The 22,593-nt window shown below is 37.3% G+C and overlaps 1 protein-coding gene across 1 annotated transcript in view; it reads right to left on the bottom strand.

Annotated features, from left to right (window-relative positions):
* Positions 1-4,192: 4,192 nt before the first annotated feature.
* The window catches only part of PSMD14 (proteasome 26S subunit, non-ATPase 14), a 49,731-nt gene continuing 31,330 nt past the window's right edge, over positions 4,193-22,593 (bottom strand). The window contains exons 9-13 of the mRNA XM_072874720.1: positions 14,552-14,659; positions 11,125-11,199; positions 8,132-8,257; positions 6,781-6,843; positions 4,193-4,606 (exon numbers count right to left, since the gene is read on the bottom strand). Of these exons, the coding sequence (XP_072730821.1) occupies positions 4,508-4,606; positions 6,781-6,843; positions 8,132-8,257; positions 11,125-11,199; positions 14,552-14,659 (471 nt within the window). The 3' untranslated portion in view covers positions 4,193-4,507. The remainder of the gene's footprint in view (positions 4,607-6,780; positions 6,844-8,131; positions 8,258-11,124; positions 11,200-14,551; positions 14,660-22,593) is intronic.

Below are 22,593 nucleotides of genomic sequence, written 5' to 3'. Positions count from 1 at the left end.
ACTTCATCCACCAAATGCTTCCCAAACGTTTGATTTACTTTTTTTTTTTTTTTTTTTTTTTTTTTTCCCTTCCCTGGGAGAAGAGATTGGCCAATTGACACTATGCAGCAATCAGGAAATACTCACTTTTGATCTTGCTGCTTGTGGAGAGGATGAAACGGCTTCTGCCATTGGTTAACCGCTGACAGTAATTTAATTAGATAGACATTAATTAGGATAATCACCTGGCTCCTGGTCGCGACGATCATGGCAAATTGAAGGAGATGGTTTTATTGTGAGATAGAAGGAAGGGGAAGGGGGAAGGGAAGAGTGTGTTTGCTGTAAGAGCTCATTATTATGTGACCTTTCCAGCAAATTTTTTTTCCGCTACGTCTGAAAAATAAACCAAAAACCCCGCGATTCCCCAAATATTGCGCGCCTGTCCCCCGCCTTTGTGTGTCAGGGCGGAGAGCGGGTGCTGGGGCTTCGGGCACCGGCTGCGAGGGGAGCGCCGGGCCGGGCGGCCGCTGCCCTCGGCTCACCCGGGCGGTCTGCCTCCCCTCGCAGCGCGGCCCCTCTGCCAGCCCCCCGGAGCGACCCCCGGCCCAGCGCCCCCCCTTCCCACCCGCGCCTGCTTCGCGGGGGAAAATACACCCTCCGTCCCCGCTGGCAGCGGCCGCGTATCGTCTCCTTTAAGTTCTGAAATAATCATAAGCCCCGCAGCCCAAGCGCCCTCATGTATTTGCCGCGATGTTTACGGGTTCTTTAGTGAATAAATATTTTATCTGGGAGCCGTAATGCCGAAGATTACCAGCAAAACAGCGTGGAAGGCATCCATCTACCCATCCACCCATCCGGCTCCGGATTTCTTTCCACCCGATGCCTGGTTTCCCTCAGCGACTCGGTCCCGCGGGCAGCCCTGGGAGGGGGCACATCTTTGGTAACCGATTTGCCGTGAGCCGCTGCCGCGGCCCGGGGGGGGCAGGCGTCGGACGGGAGCGGGGGAGCCCAAGCCACGACGGGGCCGCAGCAGGAGCCGCCGGCACCCTCTGCTGCCCGGGGCGTCTCCGCCAGAGCGGCGGGCCCGGCCGAGCCCCGGCCCCGAGCCCCGGGGGAGAGCGGCGGCCGGCGGAGCCCACCCGCGGCGGAGCCCACCCGCGGCGGCTGGGCGCGGCTCGGCGGGTGGCCGGGGCGGCTCGGGCCGCACGCCTTCGGGGAGGGGGCTGCGGCTGGCCGCCCGCCGGGGACCCCCCTTCGCGGGAGGGAGCGGCCGGCGCGGCCCGCAGCGTGTCCCTGTGAGCCTCGGGCTCATTGGAAGCGGGACCTTCCGAGGCGTGAAGACGCGCCTGGGGAGTGCAGGGGACTCGCTTGCCACCCCCGCCTCTGCCCAGCATCAGTCTCAATTTCCCTTCCCAGGCAAGCTTGTGAGTTTCTGAAAGCCCCGGGTTTTTGCCCGGGGAGGAGCTCTCTTCTTTAATTTTTCTTAGTATTTTCCCCTTAGCGGTTCGGACTTCAGGTATTTTACAGATCGCGTCTCTTTCCAGGCGACACCAGCAGCCGGCTTCACATTCCACTGACAGTTAATGCAGCCTGGAGCACCGCATAATAAAACCAAGACCAGCATCTAATCATCTGAAGCCAGGCTGAAACTTTGCGAACTCAAATCCAGAGAAGACTAGAACCAGGATGACTTGTCAGAACGCGTATTTCAATGCTCTCAAAGCCCACGGCCATTTAGTTTTTCTGTTGCTGAGCCGTGAGCTAGTTCAGTTATTTGGTGTTTCACAGAAGCCCTCATACACGCACTCTCTGCAAGGAAATTATTCTAATAAAATAATTTAGGAAGCAAAAAGCAAACAGTTCACTGTTTTACTTGCAGTCAGGTTGTACAGCGCATGCAACTTTCCATACTACACCTTCGCCTTTCAGTGCTAAGAAAATAGTTTTATTAATATCAGTTCTAACTAATGTTTCCCACAGTTGTTTCACCAGTGCGCTCACCTGTCCCTTTCCCCCCTTGAAACCAACAGAAAGGTAATGGACTTATGTAGGCAGGAGATGGGTCGAAACACAGATAAACCCTGGGAAACGCTGCCCTGAATTATGGAGCTACACCCATATAGATGCAGAGCTGCAATGAATTCAGTGGTATACTGCCAATCACATGGAAGTGCTAATATATGCCAAAAATCTTCAGTGCACAACTCCTAAACTGGTATAATAGGGGGATATGCAATGGCAGGTGGTGTTATAGAATTGTCATAGAAAGAAGGAGAGAGGTTTGCTAATACAATATGCCCGTCCTTCGTACTGACAGGTGACGAGGGGTCAAGCTGCTAATGAAGGTCTGCTCCGTTGCGGCTGGAGGCTCAGACGGTGGCTGCTTGAAAACCTCTTTCTTCCTCTAAGATGGTATATGGGCTGCTGCTTTTCAGGTTACTGCATGTACACATTCTTCCAAATCCTCTGCATAACTCCTAAAGCACTGGACAAAAATGAGGAAAGATGCCCCGAAAAACAGCCTTTTGATTATTCATGAAACATCTTAGTAAATGGAAAATTGTGCCTCCAAGTCAAACTGAGGAGTGGACAGAAAGCAGGGTACCACAGCACAAGCTCACACTACAGGAGATCTGCATCTCCAACAGCTACCCTCTGCAAGAGGTACATTTGTCAAAATTAATTTAGAATATGCAAGGCTCACTGGCTTGTCTCACTGCTTACACCGGCCTTTCACGCACGTATACACTGCAGCACTGCGATAGCTTCTCTCCTGTTCTGCAGTGCCATGTTACCCACGACCTGCCAAACTATGTCTCCCTCGTGGTGTTACACGTGTGCGTGGGAGTAGATAGCAGCAAGGATGCAGAGCCCCGCTGGCGGACGAGCCCCAGGGCAGGTCCCCCCATCAGCTCCTGCCCCATCTCACCCTGGGGTGCAGCGGTGTATGCACACATTAGACAACAGCAAGGCCCAAATACAGCCCTCCTCGATGATACGCAGGGTTTTTAGTGTGAATCGCCAGAAAGCACTTCCATTTAACTGTGCAGGCAAATGTGGTTTGATATGTCTCCATTTTCCCAGTCTGATATTGTACTGCCTACTGTGGGGGCAGAGGGAAGGCCATAAGGAGGGCAGCTGCAAAAATCTGCATGTTTCCCTCTGAAGTAAATGCGTGCTAAATATACTTTGAGAGAGAGTTATTCTAAAATAGTAAATTAAAAGGCCTAAATAAGGAATTCCAAACAAAAGAAAAACCTTTGAATGGTAATGAATAAGTAAATAGAAAATTACTGGGCACAAAGTAGAAAATAAGACAATTTTATGGCCTATTTCTTTGCTATGCAAGTGAGAAGTCAAATCACTTTAAAATAAATCATCTTAAACACAAAAATATGTTATCTAGTTTTAAAATATTTGCCTGCCACAATTGTTGCCATTTTTTTTTAAATCCCATAAACAAAATATTGTGAGTAACACAGAAAGAGAACACTTCGGCCCAGACAAAAGAATCAAATCAGTGTATGTACCATCCAACACTTAAAACCAAAACGCCCCAACCAGCCCCCTGCCCAAAACCCACAGTCACTCCCCAAACCCAGTTATTTGGCTTTGCCTGCTTAAAACCAAGCAGCCAACCCACCTGCCTTCCTGCGAGCGTTTCCCTCTCTAGTCAGTGGAAACTGTTCTAAATGTCATATTCCAGTTGGGACTGTTTCCATATATTTATACATACGGACAACTCGTGTACGTTCCCTTTCAGGGTTCGTACAGGAGGGAGGGTTCAAATAACCTAGAACAGCCTCTATCACTTTAATGTTTATTCTCAGAATACTGCTATTTATGCCACTGCTTGTGAGAGTTGTGTCATTCAGTTATCAGCATAACTGAATTCATTTTCTTAAGGTCAGTTGCCTTCTGTGGCTATTAGGCTTTGAATAATACTGAAAGGGAGCTGGCAGGGGAATTTTCAGCATTTTGTTTTTTCTACATCCTCAGAATTCAGTGCTACTACAAATTTTTTTTTAATCTCAGTGAGAGTATCTGGTAATAAACAGGAGCCAAATTCCATTAGAGAATTTTTGCTGTCCTAGCAATTAATATCTCAGTACTTTTACAGTGGGTAGAAATAAATTTTTACCAACACTTTTCCTACACTGTTAATTCCCAGTGTCCTTTCTCAAAAAAGGCCTTCCAGAACTTAAGATAGGTTTGTAAATGTATTTTTATTATGTTGCAACAATCAAAATATATATGTACTACTGATTTCCCCCCAAATGTTAAATGAAAATGTAATACATTTTTTCCCACGTTGTGTTCTTGAATGCTTTGGAATCTGTAAAGACCCTGACATGAAGAAACTGAAGCAACTGCACAATCAGAGACTGAAAGGTGTTATAGTGCTGCACTTACACTGCAAATGAAGTCAGATGTCTCCGTTTAATCAAATATAGCCTCAGTCTCTGTTTTGTGAGTATTAGAAACAATAAACAAATATACACAGAAAGCATCACAAACAGTAAATCGGTTATTTAAATACAACTGTATCCAACATAGCAGCTAAACACTGGACAATGTTTGAGGTCATCAGCACATCCACATGCTCTTCTAAGTGACGTTTGGGGTCCTGAAATACAAAGGATGCCATGAGAGAAATTACTGAAACACATCTCTGAAGTATTTCATTTACTTCAGGTCTATTCAGATTGCGAGTTAAGGAACACAGGCCAGTAATGCTCCTAAATTTTCCATTCTAACAAGACCTAGTAAATGACTGAATTTCCATTAATAAGATTTTATTAGTCCATACTATCACTCAGGTAAGTTGATGATAGGTGTAGGAAGTAAATTTCTATCCAGCATCTGAGGAGTAACCGTGACAGCTGTGAGTTTTAAGGACAACACAGAATATGTGGAATTTACTATGCATCTCACTAAGGCCAATATTTTAATCTTAGTTCTGGTACGTTGCAACTTGTTTTCAGATCTTTGTACCAATGTGTGTTCTAATCCTGTAAAGACTCAAGCATGATCTAACACAGTCTTTGAATAGTTGTGTTGACTGCAAGTAAATTAGCGTATTTATACCCACAAAAAATTGAAAAAATGCACAATGCTATATTCAAATGTTCAGAAAAATTGAATGCTAAGCCTGAGCAGTGTTCTGAAAATACACATCCCCACACACTGTTACTCAATTGATGTGGGCATTTGTGGGCATCTGCACAGAACAATAAGATTATTTCTGGTTGAAAACCACACTCATGCACTTCTTCAACTTCAGAATTGAGATTAAGTAATTAATCTCCAAATACTGCAAAATTATCAGGCACATTTAAAAAACATCTCCAAGCTTTACTGTAGTATTATTGTAGCATTCTTGTGTGTAAAGAAATGAAAATAGGGAAGACTATAAAATAAAATATAAAATAATGTGTGGGAATTTTAACTTTAAAAAAAAATTGTCAAAATCTAATGAACCCATCTAAGTTTACATAAAAGTGTACTAGAAAAATCTGTGTAAGCTGTCCTTCATAAATAACTTTCAAAGATCATACAGTTCTCCAGTATTCTCTGTGTTCCTAGCAAATTATGCAACCTAATAGCATAGTATCTCTACTGTGAGCAGCTTTGTATATAAGTTGCATAAAAACCCCCATGGAAATTACTTAACTGAACCATTTTGTAATTCAAAGAAAACTTAATAATTTTATCAGGAAAAAAATTATTTTTAAATAACTGTATCAAAATAGATTTTTTTTTCCATGTATGTGTAATAATTTAAACAACTAGTGAAGCTCAAGTTCTGTTTGAGATGACATCATAACCCTTAAAATACAACCCTTCTTACGTGTTTTATTTTATATATGTATTTATGTATGTGTAGGTGTGCATAAATTCCATTGTTCTGAATGCTACAGAAATACATGAGTGACTGAACAATAATGCAGATGTGTTATGACATAGCTTCTAGAAGCTGACACATAAGAGCAATCCAGAATCCTTTGAATTCTTCTACTGCTACTAGCAATACAATGAATACTGGTTCTTTAAGGACACACTGGATATTTTTAAAGCTATTTCTTGTTTCCATTGCCCTTCTTGAATTTGAACACAACTTCTTACAAACTTCTTGTGCTCTCCTCTCCCTCAAAGCACACTTCCTCAACCTTTACGTTGAAATCAAATGTAGAAATAGTTTTCTGTCGAGTCTTCTATAATGACATTATACCCTGACATTGCAAAGGTATAGAATGAATTGAGTAGGTGTTTTCAGTTTCAGCTACAGTCCTAAACTGTTTTCCTTCAACAGCAATACAAAGCAATGCAGCTTACTTGCATATTGGAGCTAAGCACTGACAGTGTGTTCATGAACTGAAGATAGGGGTGAGCTGGCTCTTTAGCCATGATAATGTATAAACAACACTCCCACCTTTTTTCAATTATTACTATTTTTTAAAAGCCTCCACAGTTTTGGCCTCTAACACAGACTTGGATATCTTTATGCCTCTTCTTGGAAAGAAGTTAAAAAAAAAAAAAGAAAAACTACCAAATCTCAACACTGCTCCTCAGCATGTAACACAAACGCACGTAGAACACGACTTGCAGATATTCTGCTGATTGCCTATAGTCAAAAGCCTTGTTCCTTACACAACAATCTTCAACAAAAATAAATTCATTATTTGGAGCACTGAGAATATCTTGCACGTAGAACTAAAATCACCTACGTACATGTAAAAAAAAATATTTAGAATGAACGAAGCATATCATTCCACCTCACTCTAATTCATCACACCTCACCTGCTTGCCAACATTTTTTATTGCCAGCTGTTCAGGTGTCATCTTATCTTCTTCTTCAACAGCCTGTGAAAGAAACACAGAAGAGGTCAGTGTTTCAGATTTCATTTACTTTTCCCCCAAGCCACAAGATTCTCAAAATATAATTCTCTTTCTCAAAAAAAAAAAACAAAAAACCAAACAGCAACACATTTCAGAAAGTCAAAAGGAAGGGTACTTCAGCTTTTCAGCAGACGTAGTTTTAATTACTAACTGTTAGTGCAAAAGATCAAGGCAAATGCTCATGAATGGTTTTATTGTCATATATTCACAAAACTGTTTTTAAGCAAAAAACTTAAATGAGCTGTATCAATAGTTAAAGATAGTTGAAGACAGTTAAACTAGTAAAGCAGAACCAAAAATAACATTACCTACATTGTTTAAACTACTGGAAGTTTGATCTCAAATTTTTATACTGTTTAAAGTCACTTATTTTAATACATTTTTATAACGTTCTGTTGTCTTCACCACAGTGTCTTTATAAGGTAAATCCACCAGCTTAACTAGTGAATGTAATATTGATTTTTGTTTTTAAGGACTTCTTAGAAGTTAAAAAAATAGCACTCATCAAGAATGACTGACATGCTTACTACTCAGAGTGCCTGTTGAGATTTAGTATTTATAAAAAATATTTCTAAGTGTAAGTGCCAGTATTAAAACAGTACAAATAACTGTGATTCCTCTTTCTTACAACACCAATAATTTCTTTATCTAAAAAGAACACTGAATTGGGCTCTAGAATGTGTTCTAAATACTTATTATCTATCTACTCGAATGATACAGATAAATAACCTTTATTCTGCTACACTGGTCAAGTAGTCCTTGACTGAAGGAATGAAGAATACAATCAACTGCTTATTTTGATCTACAGGAATCTCATAGTTCCTTCACTAAGTAAAAATACAAAATTGATGTGATTACTCATATTTCAAAGCAAAACATGTAATTAAATGCTTTGCTAGTTTAAGGCAAAAAGTTGGGTGGCAAAGCCTAAAGAGCTAATGCGCAACTTCACATAGAAATGATACGTAGTTGATTAATAAGAAACAGTCTCCACAAGGCCATTAAAGCCACACTTGTGCCCAATTTAACCAAATCCCAAGAAACTCTTTGCTGAAAACAGATTATACAAATCAAATAACCAAGGTCCAAAAGAGTTCCTGCAACAATTGTTTTGTTCTTATAGTCTAGTCCTTTACAAGTCATTCTGAATGGAGTTTGTGATAATCAACTTCTTACTTCTGAAACTAAGTAATAAATTTTTTCACTTCATAAACACAGCTACAGTTACACTATCATTATGGGATATGAATACCTTGTTATAATTCTTAGCTAATTCTAACATCTCCTTCACTACTGTTTCATTGAGTTTGCAATGTTCACTGTAGTCCTGAAGTGTCAAACCTTCCATCCAACTCTTCTTATGCAAATTTAGCAACATCTGCAAAACAAAGTCTCTTTAGAGCATTCATTGTAAAATACATTCATAATACTATGAAGATCTCTTTGACAGAAAAACAATTTATAATACTAAGAATGTAAGAAAAAATTTACTGATCTTACATTGTTTAAATACAGGAAATACAACAACCAACTATTCTGCTAGAGCAGATGATAGATTTTGCCTAAGTTTTTAAAGATCAAACTTCTTGGACCCTAAATATGAAAATGAGGCACAGAAACCAGGGTCACATTTACTTTGACAGGAATACTTAGGTTTTTCTTTTGTAATTTTTTATTTTTGCTGTAGGTTGATGTTGTGGTTTAACCCCAGCCAGCAACTAAGCACCACACAGCCGCTTGCTCACCCTCCCCCCACCTTGCTGAGATGGGGGAGAGAATCGGGGGGGGGGGGGGGGGTAAAACCCATGGGTTGAGATAAAGATAGTTTAATAGGACAGCAGAGGAAGAGAAAAATAATGATAATATACAAATCAAGTGATGCACAATGCAATTGCTCACCACCCGCTGACCAATGCCCAGCCCGTCCCCGAGCAGCAATCACTGCTCCTGGCCAACTCCCCCAGTTTATACACTGAGCATGAGGCCATATGGTATGGAATAGCCCTTTGGGCAGTTGGGGTCAGCTGTCCTGGCTGTGCCCCCTCCCAGCTTCGTGTGCGCCTGGCAGAGCATGGGAAGCTGAAAAGTCCTTGACTAGTATAGGCACTGCTCAGCAACAACTGAAAAATCAGTGTGTTATCAACACTATTCTCATCCTAAATCCAAAACACAGCACTATACCAGCTACTAGGAAAAAAAATTAACTCTATCCCAGCCAAAACCAGGACAGTTGAGAATGCACAATTGCATTGTAGGAGAGCTAACAGAAAGGTGAATATTTTAGCTGCCAAATAAGGAATGGTTGAAGCTTCTGGCCTCCGATGAAGTAGAAAAATATTTTAATGCTTGGATTAAATGTACAAAGTAGTTATTTAGGCTTCACTGATTATCCTGAACTGTATGCAAGCAGCTGCCACAGTTGTGATGAAGTGAACTTCAAAAGCAAGCAAAGCATGACTTGTGTGTGTTTGTCCTCCTACAAAGTAAACAGCCCTAAAAACAACATGATAGTGATGCAGAGTTTTGATGGTGATAAACGTGGGGACTATTAGAAATATCTAAAATGTTTTACTTGACACTCTGATGTCATTCTTGAAAGAGTGAAAGAATAGCTACAAAGGCAGTTTCCTGATTTTCATGAATAAAGAAAGTGTATTTTGTGGATCTTCTGCACACTTGAGGACTGTAGGTAGGACCCTTTCAGCAAATATTTTCAGCTTGCCTTCAATTTGTGAACATTTACTACAGACATCTTTGAGAATCCATAAGCCCTGTAATTGCTATCACCTGAATAAAAGTGCCTGTTTCATCCTATGTACAGCTTCCAAAGAAACCTGGCTTTGGAACATATGAACTGACTTGAAAATTTGTGTCATAATTTGTATTAGCAAGATCTTAGTTACTGACAGAAGGAGTTGCAGGCAAACTGCATATGGACAGTTTAGCTAGGCTAGCTGGATTTTAAAATTATGTTTTGGTGTGATGGGCTCCTCATCTAATACATGAAGCATGTACTCTTCTTACTACAGATGGAGATAACAGATCACCACCACCACGAGGCAGGGTTGAGATAGGTATAAACCTGCCTCACGAAAGATGTGTGGAGATAGTTGCTGCCTCACAGATTAAAGTTTCCCTAATTCAGTCAAGATTATTCTCCTACTTGCAAAGGTAATAGCTTATATATGTAAAACCATTAAAGAAAAACACACACTTGGAACTTGAGAAAAGACTGGATTGGCCACACTGTTGTATTTGAATGGAAACAATAACCTCCAGAAGCTTCACGGACATTTCCTGAGAGCGCTGGTTTTGTTGAATCTGTTACTCTTCTCAGTAACAGTGAGGTCTTGAAACTGATACTGTCCTAAGAAGGGTTACGCATTTCAAAAATTCTTTTCAACTCCCTGATTTGCATGCATATTCTTCCATTATTCAAAGTCGGGGGGTTTTTTATTACTTCTAGTCCTCTAAAAGTCAAAATTAAGTGAGAAAACTATTCTGATCATTTTGTCATAAACTCCGAGATCAATTTATAACCCTAACAAGGCCATGAACATACACAGGCATAACTGAGGACAGAATCTGGCTTTTCTGTAGATAAATAAGCTTTTTTCTTTTTTTGGTTTGTTTTCCTCGTTGAGACTGTCAAGCTAGATTTTACTTGTAACTGAGGAAGTTTGACACAAAAGTAACTGACAATATTTGTTGTCAGTAACAACAGTATTTTTTCTGTAAATGCAGGACATCACTACTTCCTGATATTCAGTGAAGTCTTGGGGAGCTCCATTCATACCACCTGGAAGCACCTTCTGTCAAAGTTGTCATAGCAAATAAAAACCTGAGATTCCTTAGTTATACAATTCAGTTTTGGAAAATACGGTCTTCTAGCTTCAGGAATTCTAGCCTGTAAAAACCTAAGGCAGCTAGTATGTCTTTCAGCTTCATCACTGAAAACTCGAAACTTTGCAGAAACTTGTTAAGTGCAGAGAACAGCCTGAGGACTTTCCATAAGATGTGGACAAACATGGTGTCAAACTATTTATATGAATATTAGAATGTGGTTTTGGAAGGTTTCATCATCATGACTACACGTCCAAGTGCTTTCTGGAAGAGAAGCCATCTACTCCAGGAGAGTTAAAACAACTACTGAAAGTATCAGCTGTTGCAATCAGAGTATTGCCACAAATCTTAAATAGTTCATATAGTGTTCTTTGTCCTCTGAATAAAAGCTAAAACAATTACCTTCTGTTCTAGTTCATTCTTCCTGTAGTTGATGGTGATGGAATAGTAATGTCTGTTTAGTCCATGAATAAGTGCCTGTAAAATTCAGGGAAAAGTTTGCATAAAAATTACCCACCATTGAAATGAAGAAATATTAGAAGGGAAGAGTTCATTTAAATACAGCCATCCTCAAACATCACTTAAATACGAGAAAAACCACAAAGAAACAAATACACAGAGACTATAAGTAGGTATCAAGTAAATATACCTGTTCCTATTTCTCTTTCAATGTTCGTTAACTGACAGTTATACTTCCTATTTCTAAACCACAGATTTTTTCACAGTAACAACTATCAGAGGAAAAAGCGGTAACTGCCTGCAAACATTTGACCGATACATATGCACAAACATATTTATCTCAACTCCTTCCTCTCTCAATAAATTCGGTTATCACTTCTATTAAAATATAAAGCTCTTTCTGCTACAAACAAAAGAATGTTGGCTATCTATTTATTTACAACCACTGCCAACATTCCCAAGTTCATTCTCTAAGGTACAATACAAAGAGAGTAGCTGAAGCAGTGATTAAACATGCCAGGTATCGGTTAGACTATGTGCACCAAATTAACCTTGGACATTAAAGCAATTTTGTTTTTTAACTTTAAATGGAAAAAAAAAAGCCCCTCTCATTATAATTATGCCCTTTGCAAGTTTGTCCGTGAACTTGTACGTCACAATCTGATCAACTGAGACTAGGTTAAGTGACACCTATATGCATGTATCTTCTATTTTGCTCATGTGCATTACAGACTTCTTTTTTGACATTTATGACTTACAGGTGAGTTGGATTAATATTTAGGGGGGTGGGGAGGTTAAAGTTCTATGATAAATCCTCATCACAACTAAAATAATTTTTCAAATAAAATTTTACATATGAAGTATACATTTAGAAATTATAAATCATACATAAAATATGCAGAATTAGTGGTAAATATTTGTTTCAATCAGTCCACCATTCTTTAGAGATATACAGAATGAATGTGTATTTGCATCTTATGCAACTTAATATTTCAGCATTCCAAAATTATCTGTATGAAAGCTGAAAATGTTATCATACATACATTTAAAACAGATTTCTTTTGCAAATGCATATACAAAGATACAAAACTACTTGAATGGTTACATTTACGAGAACCAGCAGTTACAGATAACTGTTACTTGTGCCACTTATTATAATTAAAATTGTAAAATACAGTTTTTATCATCAATAAAGTAATTGATGGCTGAAACTATTAGCAATAAGTAGTTTTCACTGCCATTTTCTTATCCCATTTTATTATCTTATATTAAATCAAAATGATTGCATATGAGGTTTTGGGGCTTGTGTTTAAACTCAGTTGTAGATATTTAGGGAGTTTTCTAAAGCTCCTAAAATTTGACAACATCTTTGCCTTCCCCCCCCCGTCTTCTTTCTTTCCTCTCCCCTTCCAAAATCACTCTTTAAAAGAGTGGACAAATGTAAAAGGTAAACAACTGTTCCACTTCAAACCTGAACAGTAGTTGTAGTTTAGCCATTGCAACAGGTTAAATTAAAATCCATAAAACACTAAAGCAAAGCTTGTTCTTCATGTGTTTTGTTTCAAATGGAAACCATCATTCCAACAAGCCTTACAAATTAGATGCACAAAGAGCAAGTAAAAAAAGCTGTTGATAAGGGAACACAAGAAAAAACACAAAAAAGGAACTAAGTCAAGCCATGTACTATTTTTATTTCTGAGATTTTAAGGAATGTCTTAAAATCCCTGCTTCTAGCCCAGCTGAAATCAATATTAAGTTTGCTGCTGACCTCAACTGGGTCAGAATTTTATTCACAACCTTAGAATAAAAGCAAAACAACACTGCAAGAGCCTTTGCAGTTTTAAGAACAGAGTATCATTTTATCATTTTAAACTATGATTTTTAGCTTAACAGTGACATTTGCAACAGCTCACTGCCAACTTGCAAAAAAACCAGCACGAACAAAAAATACCCACTCTAACAACAGAAACCCAAAACTCCCATGGCCAAAATACGCCACACTGTAGTGACAGTGATCTTAAAATAATGAAAATGAACAATACTACAGGGGTTTACAAGGGAGGTCATTACACACAGCCCAGAAAAGCCCAGTTAGAAAAGCCCTGAAACATGCAAGCATGGGCTTGCCTATATCCAATCAAGAGTATTAGCTGCTTATTTCATACTCATTATAGTTCGCAGTTTTTACCAATGCAAACATCAAAAGTAAAACACAACCACCTCCTGAAGGAGACACTGTTTAATTGTCTGATTTTTTTGGCTGGCATTTTTATAAATAGTAAAGGGTTTCAATGTAATAAACAACAACTAATCTTTTGAAAGACAGGGGTATGGTGATCTAGTAACTCCCAAAGAACGGCTCTCTTGCAGCAGAAGTTTAGCCCTTATTTCAGTTCTACTATGACTAGTGTACGGTCTTTTTCTTGGATGTTTATCTAGAAAATATTACTTTTATTGTTCAAGTAGCAGATCAAAAGAGCAGGAATTAGGCTTTATGGTTGTAAGTACACATGCTTTTTAGAATGCATAGTAAGGGAAAAAAGTTTTCTGGAGAGAAAAAAGGAAAAAACATCAAGGCAGAAGAATGACACAGATAAAAGCATTAATCACTCCAGAGGATACTTGTTTCAGGACAGAAGCTATTTCTCAAAATAAAGGTTTGCTTCGTTGAAGACCAACATTTTTGTCTTACTAGTGAAAGTCAAGGTCAGAAATCAAACTTTGAATATTTAAGTTTCACAAATACTTGCAAAGAAATATAAGACAGCATACTCAGAAGCATTACAGTTGAAGCTGATCAAACATCCTATTCATCCATTGAATCTCTTACTCCACCATTTTTTCAGCAAATTACTGCATTACATAAAAATCACAGATTATTTAAGACACAAGGTTAAATCTAGATTACATATTAAGCAAGAACCTATATAAGCATATAGTAGAAAGACAAGATTATTAATGAAGTGGGAATTTTTTCCATAATTTGCTTCAGAAAAAATTATCTTTAGGAAAGCTGAGATGTTAATAAGCAGCAGTTTTTCAATTGCAGTACTGAAAACAGTAGCTATCTTGCATCACATGGTGTGACATCAATTGTCACTTTTCAAAGTTTGCATTTCCATAAATCTGTACTTTAACCTCTGCTGTACGTACTTATACAAGCATTCCCACTTAGGTAGCTAATTTAGGGCTCAATTTTAAACTCTTCACATATATAACTCCATTGATGAATCACATCAATTATAAATGCATGCAGGTAAATACTATACAGAGAACAATAAACAATTTGTAGCTTACTGTTTTTAGATACCTTTCCACAAAATTGCTGAATAAATCTTGCAATTTACAAGATTATCAACACTGGGTTTACCTGGATAGATGGCTTGTTTAAGTGACCCAGATTTGAAGTTGTTTGTCTTGGTTCATGTCCCAAGACCATCATATTAGCATTGATCAATCTGAAGGCATCAATAACAACCTGTAAAAACAAGATGTCTAGTCAATTCTTTTTAGAAAATGCAACTAATAGTGCCAAGCAACAGTGGACAAGGCACAACCAACTCTCATCTGTTTTTGGCCTTTATCCAGAAAATCATTTAATTATAATATTAATAAAAAACAGCCTCCCGCTGGCAATGCTATCAGCACACTACACTACCTTGTATTGTAAGGTGACACCAATTATTACCTTTTCCATGGAGCTGTAAGTTTTATATACATGATATCATCATATAGCATTGAATTTTTATGTACGCTTACTCTAAGCTTCAAAGGTATGCATATGTTTGTCACCTAAATCTTATCCAATCAAAATGAATGACAGAGAGAGACTAAAACTGAAAGTGAGCACAAGCTAAGGGACCAAGTCTAAAGCCCAGTCCTGTCACATCAATTATACTACCACAATACTTGAAATGACAACAAAATTATAGCCAGCAAGGAACTTGCCCTATGTATTCCCTTCTAGTCAGATGCTTTTTGCTTCTTGTGACTACGAAAGGGTCTATAAACTGCCTGATGGATTAAAAAGTCCTTGTCAGTGTCATGCTCAGGAGTAAAAAATACAGTAAAAGAAAACCAAGGTCATTTATGATTTAAAGGTACACAGTAGGTAGCATTCAGTGCTATTTCATTGCAAATAAAGTAAAACCATCACCGATTTTTATTCTGTCCTGTGCTGAATTTGCCTATGAAAATCTTAGGAAATAGGATTTCGTGGCCCCATACAATAAAACCCACACCCCTATCCAACACCTATGTGAGCTGAAACAGAACTGAGAACACACCAACAATATACTCAAAATCACTCTTACTGGGTACTCGCCATTACAGATTCGTAATTGCAAGATAAGACTTCTCGTTTAGGCCCCGGTCTTTTAACTGGACCGGTGCACGTACAGCCTTGTACATCCACAGAAATAGCACCAGACATACTTTGCAGGCATCTTGTCTGCATATGTTTGAAGAGTTATTCTAGTTCATTAAACTAAATAGTTTAAATCTTCTTTTAACAGCTTTTCTACAATCATTTTTATTCTCTTCCTCTCCATACTATGGGTTGGACAACAACAGATACATTTACATGGCTGGTTTGATATTTTGAGGAATTAGACCTGAAGCAAATCTTTTATGTTGAACAAACAAGAAATCAACCACTGTCACTGAAAGTCTGCAGAGAAAGCGACATCAAGTCTCCCACCTGGTTCTAGCATTTTCCTCTCCATTTACACAAATATTGATAACTAAACACATATGCAATTTATTAGGAGTACAATATAAATATTGAGGTCATTCATGTGGAAATAAAATTAATCTAAAAGTATTTATAACAAAAAAAATTATCAAAGTGTAAACTGAAAAAGCCTAATAACATATCACCTGTTGTATTTACTTTTGAGACCCAACTATTTCAGTCGTGTTGAGTGATTCAGTGCCACTAAGGGCTACTGCCTGGACTCTCAGCTGACTAGCCAGATCCACCTGCACATGTCATGTCTTAAAACTGCATGCAGAAAATGGACAAAAAATTCTTCTTTATTAAAAATGTTAGGTTGTGACCCAATTAAAGTGAGTTAACAGTGACAATTTTTTCTGAACAACAATAAAAACAAAACACAATTCAGATTTAATATGCAGCAGAAGCATGCCATCTGATACTAATGCTACAAAAAAAGGAAGTACATTTAAAAAAACCTTAATTCTCAGAAAGATCTGAAACCATTTCTATATATTTATACATTCTTTGTGGTAACATACAAAATAATTGTATTTTTTCCTTTCTTATCACTATCAGATTTTTCTCTATTTCAAAACACTTGTGACAAGCTTTTGTATATATCTCGTGTTCCATTTTAACCAGATGCTCTAATTTATGAACACCTGGAAATGCCCAACCATAACAAAGAGGCAGTATAAATTAAAGAGTCAAGCAAAGCAAAAAAATTCCACACCACAGGCTCTCCAGAGGCTAGCTAGATAAGGGGAAAAAACCCCAAGCAAGTAAAAATTTACCTGAGGAGCAAGAAACATGAACTCGGCAGTATACTATAATCACAAGGAGCTGCTTTATAACTTACTCATGGCCATGCTTCTAGAATCAAGTTTAACTGAGAACTTCACTAGACAGTGTTGAGCTTATCCAAGAACGAATGGCATTGTCCATCATAGATTTATTTTGGGACTCAAGTCATGTAAAATAAAAAGAAAACCCGAAATAAAAAAAAACTGATTAAACTCAGTTTTGATAATAAATTCGTCATTTCAGCTAGTGTTCTCAAGGTTATGTTTGGATAAATTTCACATTAAAATACGAGAACTAGCTGCTAAAATATTTCTGAGTGACACTGAATATTACTCCAGCATCTTAATTCTGACCAGAAGTAATTGTCAGTGTTTCAGGTACTATCTGCGTGGGAAAGGACTGCCTGCTCTCTCTGTCCTCCTGAAGGAATGAAATGCAAGTATTTCCTAAGTAGAACAAATATCAATATAACAGAAAGTGGTATGAAATATTAAAATCACAAATCAAATACTACAATCGCAAATATTAAGCTTTAAAAAGGGATAAAATTGTGATTTCTGTAATCTCAGAGGGGTACAAAAAGTACGCGTGCAAATGATGTTTCTCGTCTCAGTTGCACTATGACGACCAATGGTAACTAAATACTTTAACTACACTAAGATTAAAGGAATTTGCTGCTATCACTATAGCAACCATCTTAAAGAAACTAACATGCTCAACAACCTGGAGGCTAAATTTAGACCTAATAAGCAATAAAAACATAAATACAACAATAAATCCTACATATTAATTTCTATGAAATGTAATTACTTTTTTCACAGTGAGCACAAATCAGTCCCTCCTTTAAAGGATTATATCAAAATAAATAGACTCATTAATGTCCAGTGTACTAATGAACAATGGGTGAAGTAGGTGTTAATTACGCCACAGTAAGATTCAAGAAAAAAGCCCCGGTGAGCACTTGGAGGTGTGTACACGCTGAAGTCTCCTCTCTACGTTGGTGTATTTTGAAGTACAGCATGATGCAATCAGATGACAGCAACATGGTCACCCCGTATTCTACGATGGAAACTTTAGACACAGTATTTTGAACAAAGAACCTCTAAGGATTAATTAAAAGCAGCACAAAAACCCACTCAGTTACTTAGATTTTTGTTGTAAGAAGTCAGTATTTCTCATCCAAAAATTTTAAGCTTCCATTGTACTTAAATTACCTAATGCAGCATGCACTGTTTTAGTAAAAATTACAGTTTCCAAGCTTCATGCTAAATTCCCTTTCTGTAAAAACATAAAAAAGTTAAAAGTCTATGCCATTGGGATATTTTCCAGAAATACGAAGGTAATTTTTTTTTTTTAAAATGCACTTCCATAGTGCAACTCTTCCACCACTCTGACCATTTAATTTTTCCTAGTACAAGTGTCTTCAGACTTTTCAGAGGTCATTTCAACAGCAGACAGCTTATAACAAAACCATTAGCAGTTTGGCTAGCTTAAGGAAACCTCTTACTTTCCTTTTTTGTTTATTATCACTGCATGAATCTGCAGCATATGAGAGTTTATAATTTCTCAGGCTTGTTAAATTCATGTTAAAGGTCTGTTTTCTTGTTGAATAAATTTTGTTCATATAATGCTGCCTATTTCATATACTGAGTCTTTAATAGCACCTTTGGTCTATGCGCAACTCACAGATCAAAACAGAGGACTAAAATAGGGGTTGATGATGCTATTTACATGTGTGATTCCTGCTGTCTTCTTGTTAGTAGCTTTAATATAATAGAAGACCTTGTCTGTTTTGTAATTAACACATCTTTACTGGAGAGATATTTGGAAGTGATTGCTGTGAATATACTGGTTAGTAAAATAAACACAATCACACACCACTTTCTGTTATCAGACAAATTTGTGAATTGTACACATTATACTCCAGATCAACAAACTGTGATATAACAGCCAAGTAGAAGACACATTTATATAACCCTTTATTTTTCTGAAAATATGTATTCAATCTGACCTTGCAAATATAATTAGCTTGTGGGATGTGTGGATTTCAGTACCATGGATGCTTTACTAATTGCAGCTCTTGGAAATAGATACTAAATATTTGGAAGCTGCCAATACAAAATAAAAACTGCATCTTTTTGTACATCTGTCTTAGCTTCAAAAAGCATAATAATCTAAAAAACAATAACTATACAGCATTTTTTAAGCATTTCCCCAGGGTCAACAACCCACAGTAGAGCCCGCATAATGTATTTTTAGAAACAAAATTTACAATTATCTTCAGTGTACTTAATACATTTGAGGATAGCTATAATTAATATGATTCATAGTTATTCACAGTCTAAGACAAGCGCTGGACTCCTCAATTGCTAACTAGATAAAAATCTGGCCTTTTATAGTCTGCACATAGTTATTAAAAATAATGGCTTAATTAAAATTTAGGATGCTTAGTAGACAGACTTATTTTAGCTTCTTCTGAGAGTGTGAATGACATATATATATTACCACCTTTTCTAAAACAGTCTTCATAACTTTGTGGTGTGTTTTTTACCAAAAAAAAAAAAATCAAGAGAATTTCAAGAGTACTTTACACACTTGATTCTATTAAATCCCTCCAATATAAAATCTACAAACAATATTGAAAGAAACAGTCCTGTTTTGCAAGACCCACTATATTTTAATGGTAAACTTCAGTTAGAAATAAGTCAGCCTTTTTTGTTTAAATTAAAAAAATTTCTAACATCAATATTTTTTTCCCTGTGAAGAATCTATGACATATGGTGACTATCTTTAAAAATGTATTGTGTCCTTGGAATTCAAATAGCGATGTATTGTTTATGCCATCTGTTTATGAACAAACATACCAGTGCTTAAAGAGAACTCTGCGAAGGATATACTGTGGTTATGCCAGGTGTGGAAAAAGAAGTCATGTCCCATCTAAAATCTCTTTTATCACCTGCAACTGACTTGTTATCAACTGCTTAGTTTGTTTCTAGATTCTTTAAAAATGAAATGGAACATGTGACCCGAGAAGTGCAGCTCGGGTTTATGACCATTTCGTTATTTATGCTGCCGTGCACTGTTAGACAACTACAAGTGAAGAACATCTTCTGTCCCCTGTAAGCCCACAACATAAAAAATTCAAAGAAATCTTACTTTTTATGCCATTTCCAATGAAATGCACTAAGAACTGAAACTGACTCATGCCAAATGCATATCACTGAATTGCTGTGATTGTGAGTTTGAAGTTTGCAACATGGAAATTATTTATAAAATGTCAATTTTAGCTCTGGAAAATATATTCCTAGGAGTATGTGCATTTTCCTTCTCTGTCCTTAGAGAATTGCTTACTTGTGGTCAAATCCACAGTACAACTTGAATATCCATACTGGGAGGGGAGAGAACTACAGTATAATACATTTATCTTGACAAGTGAGGGCATGCATTCATAACTCCCAAGTAGGAAAGCCACAAGTTTTAAAGCTATATGCCTTAATGAAGATAAATGGACTATTCTACATCCACCACAGCAAAAGGAAATTAAACATTTAATACTTTTCAACAAAAAGTCTTCTTGGAACTTTTTTGTTTTAAGGAAGGGCATGAACTGAAGTAACCTATGTAAATGGTTTAGTAGGTAAACATACATCACTTAATTAAATCACAGCAAGTCCAAAGGACGTTGCTTAACAAATTTTAGAACACCAGCATTGATATTAACAGTTTTGGCATCCCATTACAAAAATTAGGAAGTAAAATATACAAAATATGTATTCTGAGTATGTGCAACTACTATAAAAAATGCTGGCTTTCACAAAACAGTAACAACACAGTGGTATACTGGCAGTAATAAAACAGTTCAATACCTTGTAGTTTATGCCTAGGTTTAGAAAAAACACATCCTGAACTGAAAACACTGAGTGGCCTACACGGTAGGGCAGATGCAATTCATCTCTTACAAATGTGATTCTTCAGGAAAAAGAGCATCAGACTTTATTGAATCAACAGTAATCAAACCCAGCACAAACATATCTACTTCCTTATTCTCTGAATCAGGCTCCTATCGAAATTCGGTTCTTGCCTAGATCAAATTAGGATGTTTCCATCTCTGATATGCAGGTTACTGCACCAAATGCTCTGTTCAGTCAACGTTAAGAGACACCACAGTACTGTAAGAGTATCTAAATGTACTAGACGTTGTACAAAATGTACAGAAATGTACCCTTGAAATTTCAACCAAAATTACACATTGTAAAGTTATCTTCTCTATTTTAGAATTTTTCCCTTTACAATAGAAAAGTGTTAGCAAGGCCAGTTCTAATAATGAAAGTTGTTCCAGGTATAAAAGATTATGACCAAGTTGTAGGTATCACATGTTTTAAAAGACATTTTATTGTAAAATATTATCTGCATAATAATTCACAATAAACAGACATGTCTCCAAAGCAGTAGTGACAATATAGTGAATTTACTGTTTTGTTTAGCTGTTTTTAATTAATACTTTCAAACTGTACCCTAATGACTGTTGAATTCACTTGTGTCAAGGGAAGATTTATCAAGGTAAAGGTTATTTATCAAGGTAAAGGTTATTAAGACAAATGCACGAATTGGTGAGGGGGAGTTGGGTATACAAAGAAAATCTTGTTAGGTGGCTCCAATCTACTTAAAGTTCTCACAAACTTAATTCTTAATGGGCTATTTTAAATTTCAAGTTTCAGGCATTACACTCGTGTCTCCACGCATCTAATTTTAAGGATTGATTGCTTTTTTCTGCCTTCGTACAAAACAGTCACCATTTCCTCCAATCCTGTCATTAATTCAAACAAACAAGGGAAAAGGACAGGTTCAAAGGAAAAATAGCAGCACTCTGATAAAAGAGTGGAGGTCTGAAAACATGCAATCTTTCAGAAAACTAGTGTAAGACTTATGTTCAGCTGAAGAAAATTCTTGAGGCTAGATAGTAATTCCAACATTCAGAAGAGTAGTTGTTAAATCTCTGTCTGCTTTTGGTTTCACTCTTTTAGACTACTCAGTCTTTTAGACTAAGAAATTATCAAGTTATAAAACCATTCACGTACATATTTGTCTGAATAAGTTGGGAGGATCTGCAACACAAACTGTCTCAGAAAAGAAGTTCAGCTGCCTTTCCCCACATATGTCACCAAGCGAGGTAGTGTAGTGTGTAGAAAATTTAATCTAAACTGGAATGTAAAAGTAGCAGAAGAGACCAAAACTATTTGCAAGTCACTATTCTTATGGTCAGCACTCAACAAAATGACCATCTACTACTCTGAAGAGTTAAAAACTGAGGTCAGGTATTAACAAAACCATGTTGCTCATATACATAACTAATTACACACAGATTGTCACCTAGATTTAGAAGTACCAATGGGGGAAAAAAAAAAAAGAGGAAGAGGAGTGTTTTATGGAAGAGGTTGTCAGAACAGGTCATCCAGCAAATGAAAAACAAAGCTCTGTTCAACCGTATGATCTATTGGTTTCGCGGTGGCATTTTATCCTATGCCTTCATAAATTTTGTCCATTTTGAAAAATGGACAAAATCTCATTAGCACAATAAGAATTAAAAACATGCTGGAATACTACAAAATTTCAAAGTATAGTATTTGAGCCACCACACTTTTACAATAGGCATAGAATGCTTTATCAGTCTAAATAGAAATTTGAAGATTTAAAGATATTATTTTTCTTTGTTAACAGCTCAAAAGGACTTTGAGACCTTAACCTTGCTCAAGATGACCTTGGCTTTGCACAGACACAACTTTGCTATGGACCTCCAGCAGCAACTCGGCTAAGTTCTCTTCTCAGCTCTTCATTTATACAAGGAGGATAAAACCAGCATCTTTCTCTCTCTCCAGATAATAGCTATTTTA

This window comes from Ciconia boyciana, chromosome 10 (genome assembly GCF_034638445.1).
Source record: "Ciconia boyciana chromosome 10, ASM3463844v1, whole genome shotgun sequence".
In the NCBI taxonomy this organism is placed as follows: domain Eukaryota; kingdom Metazoa; phylum Chordata; class Aves; order Ciconiiformes; family Ciconiidae; genus Ciconia; species Ciconia boyciana.
Note: the sequence above shows the minus strand (reverse complement) of the source record. Positions and strands in the feature narration are given on the sequence as shown.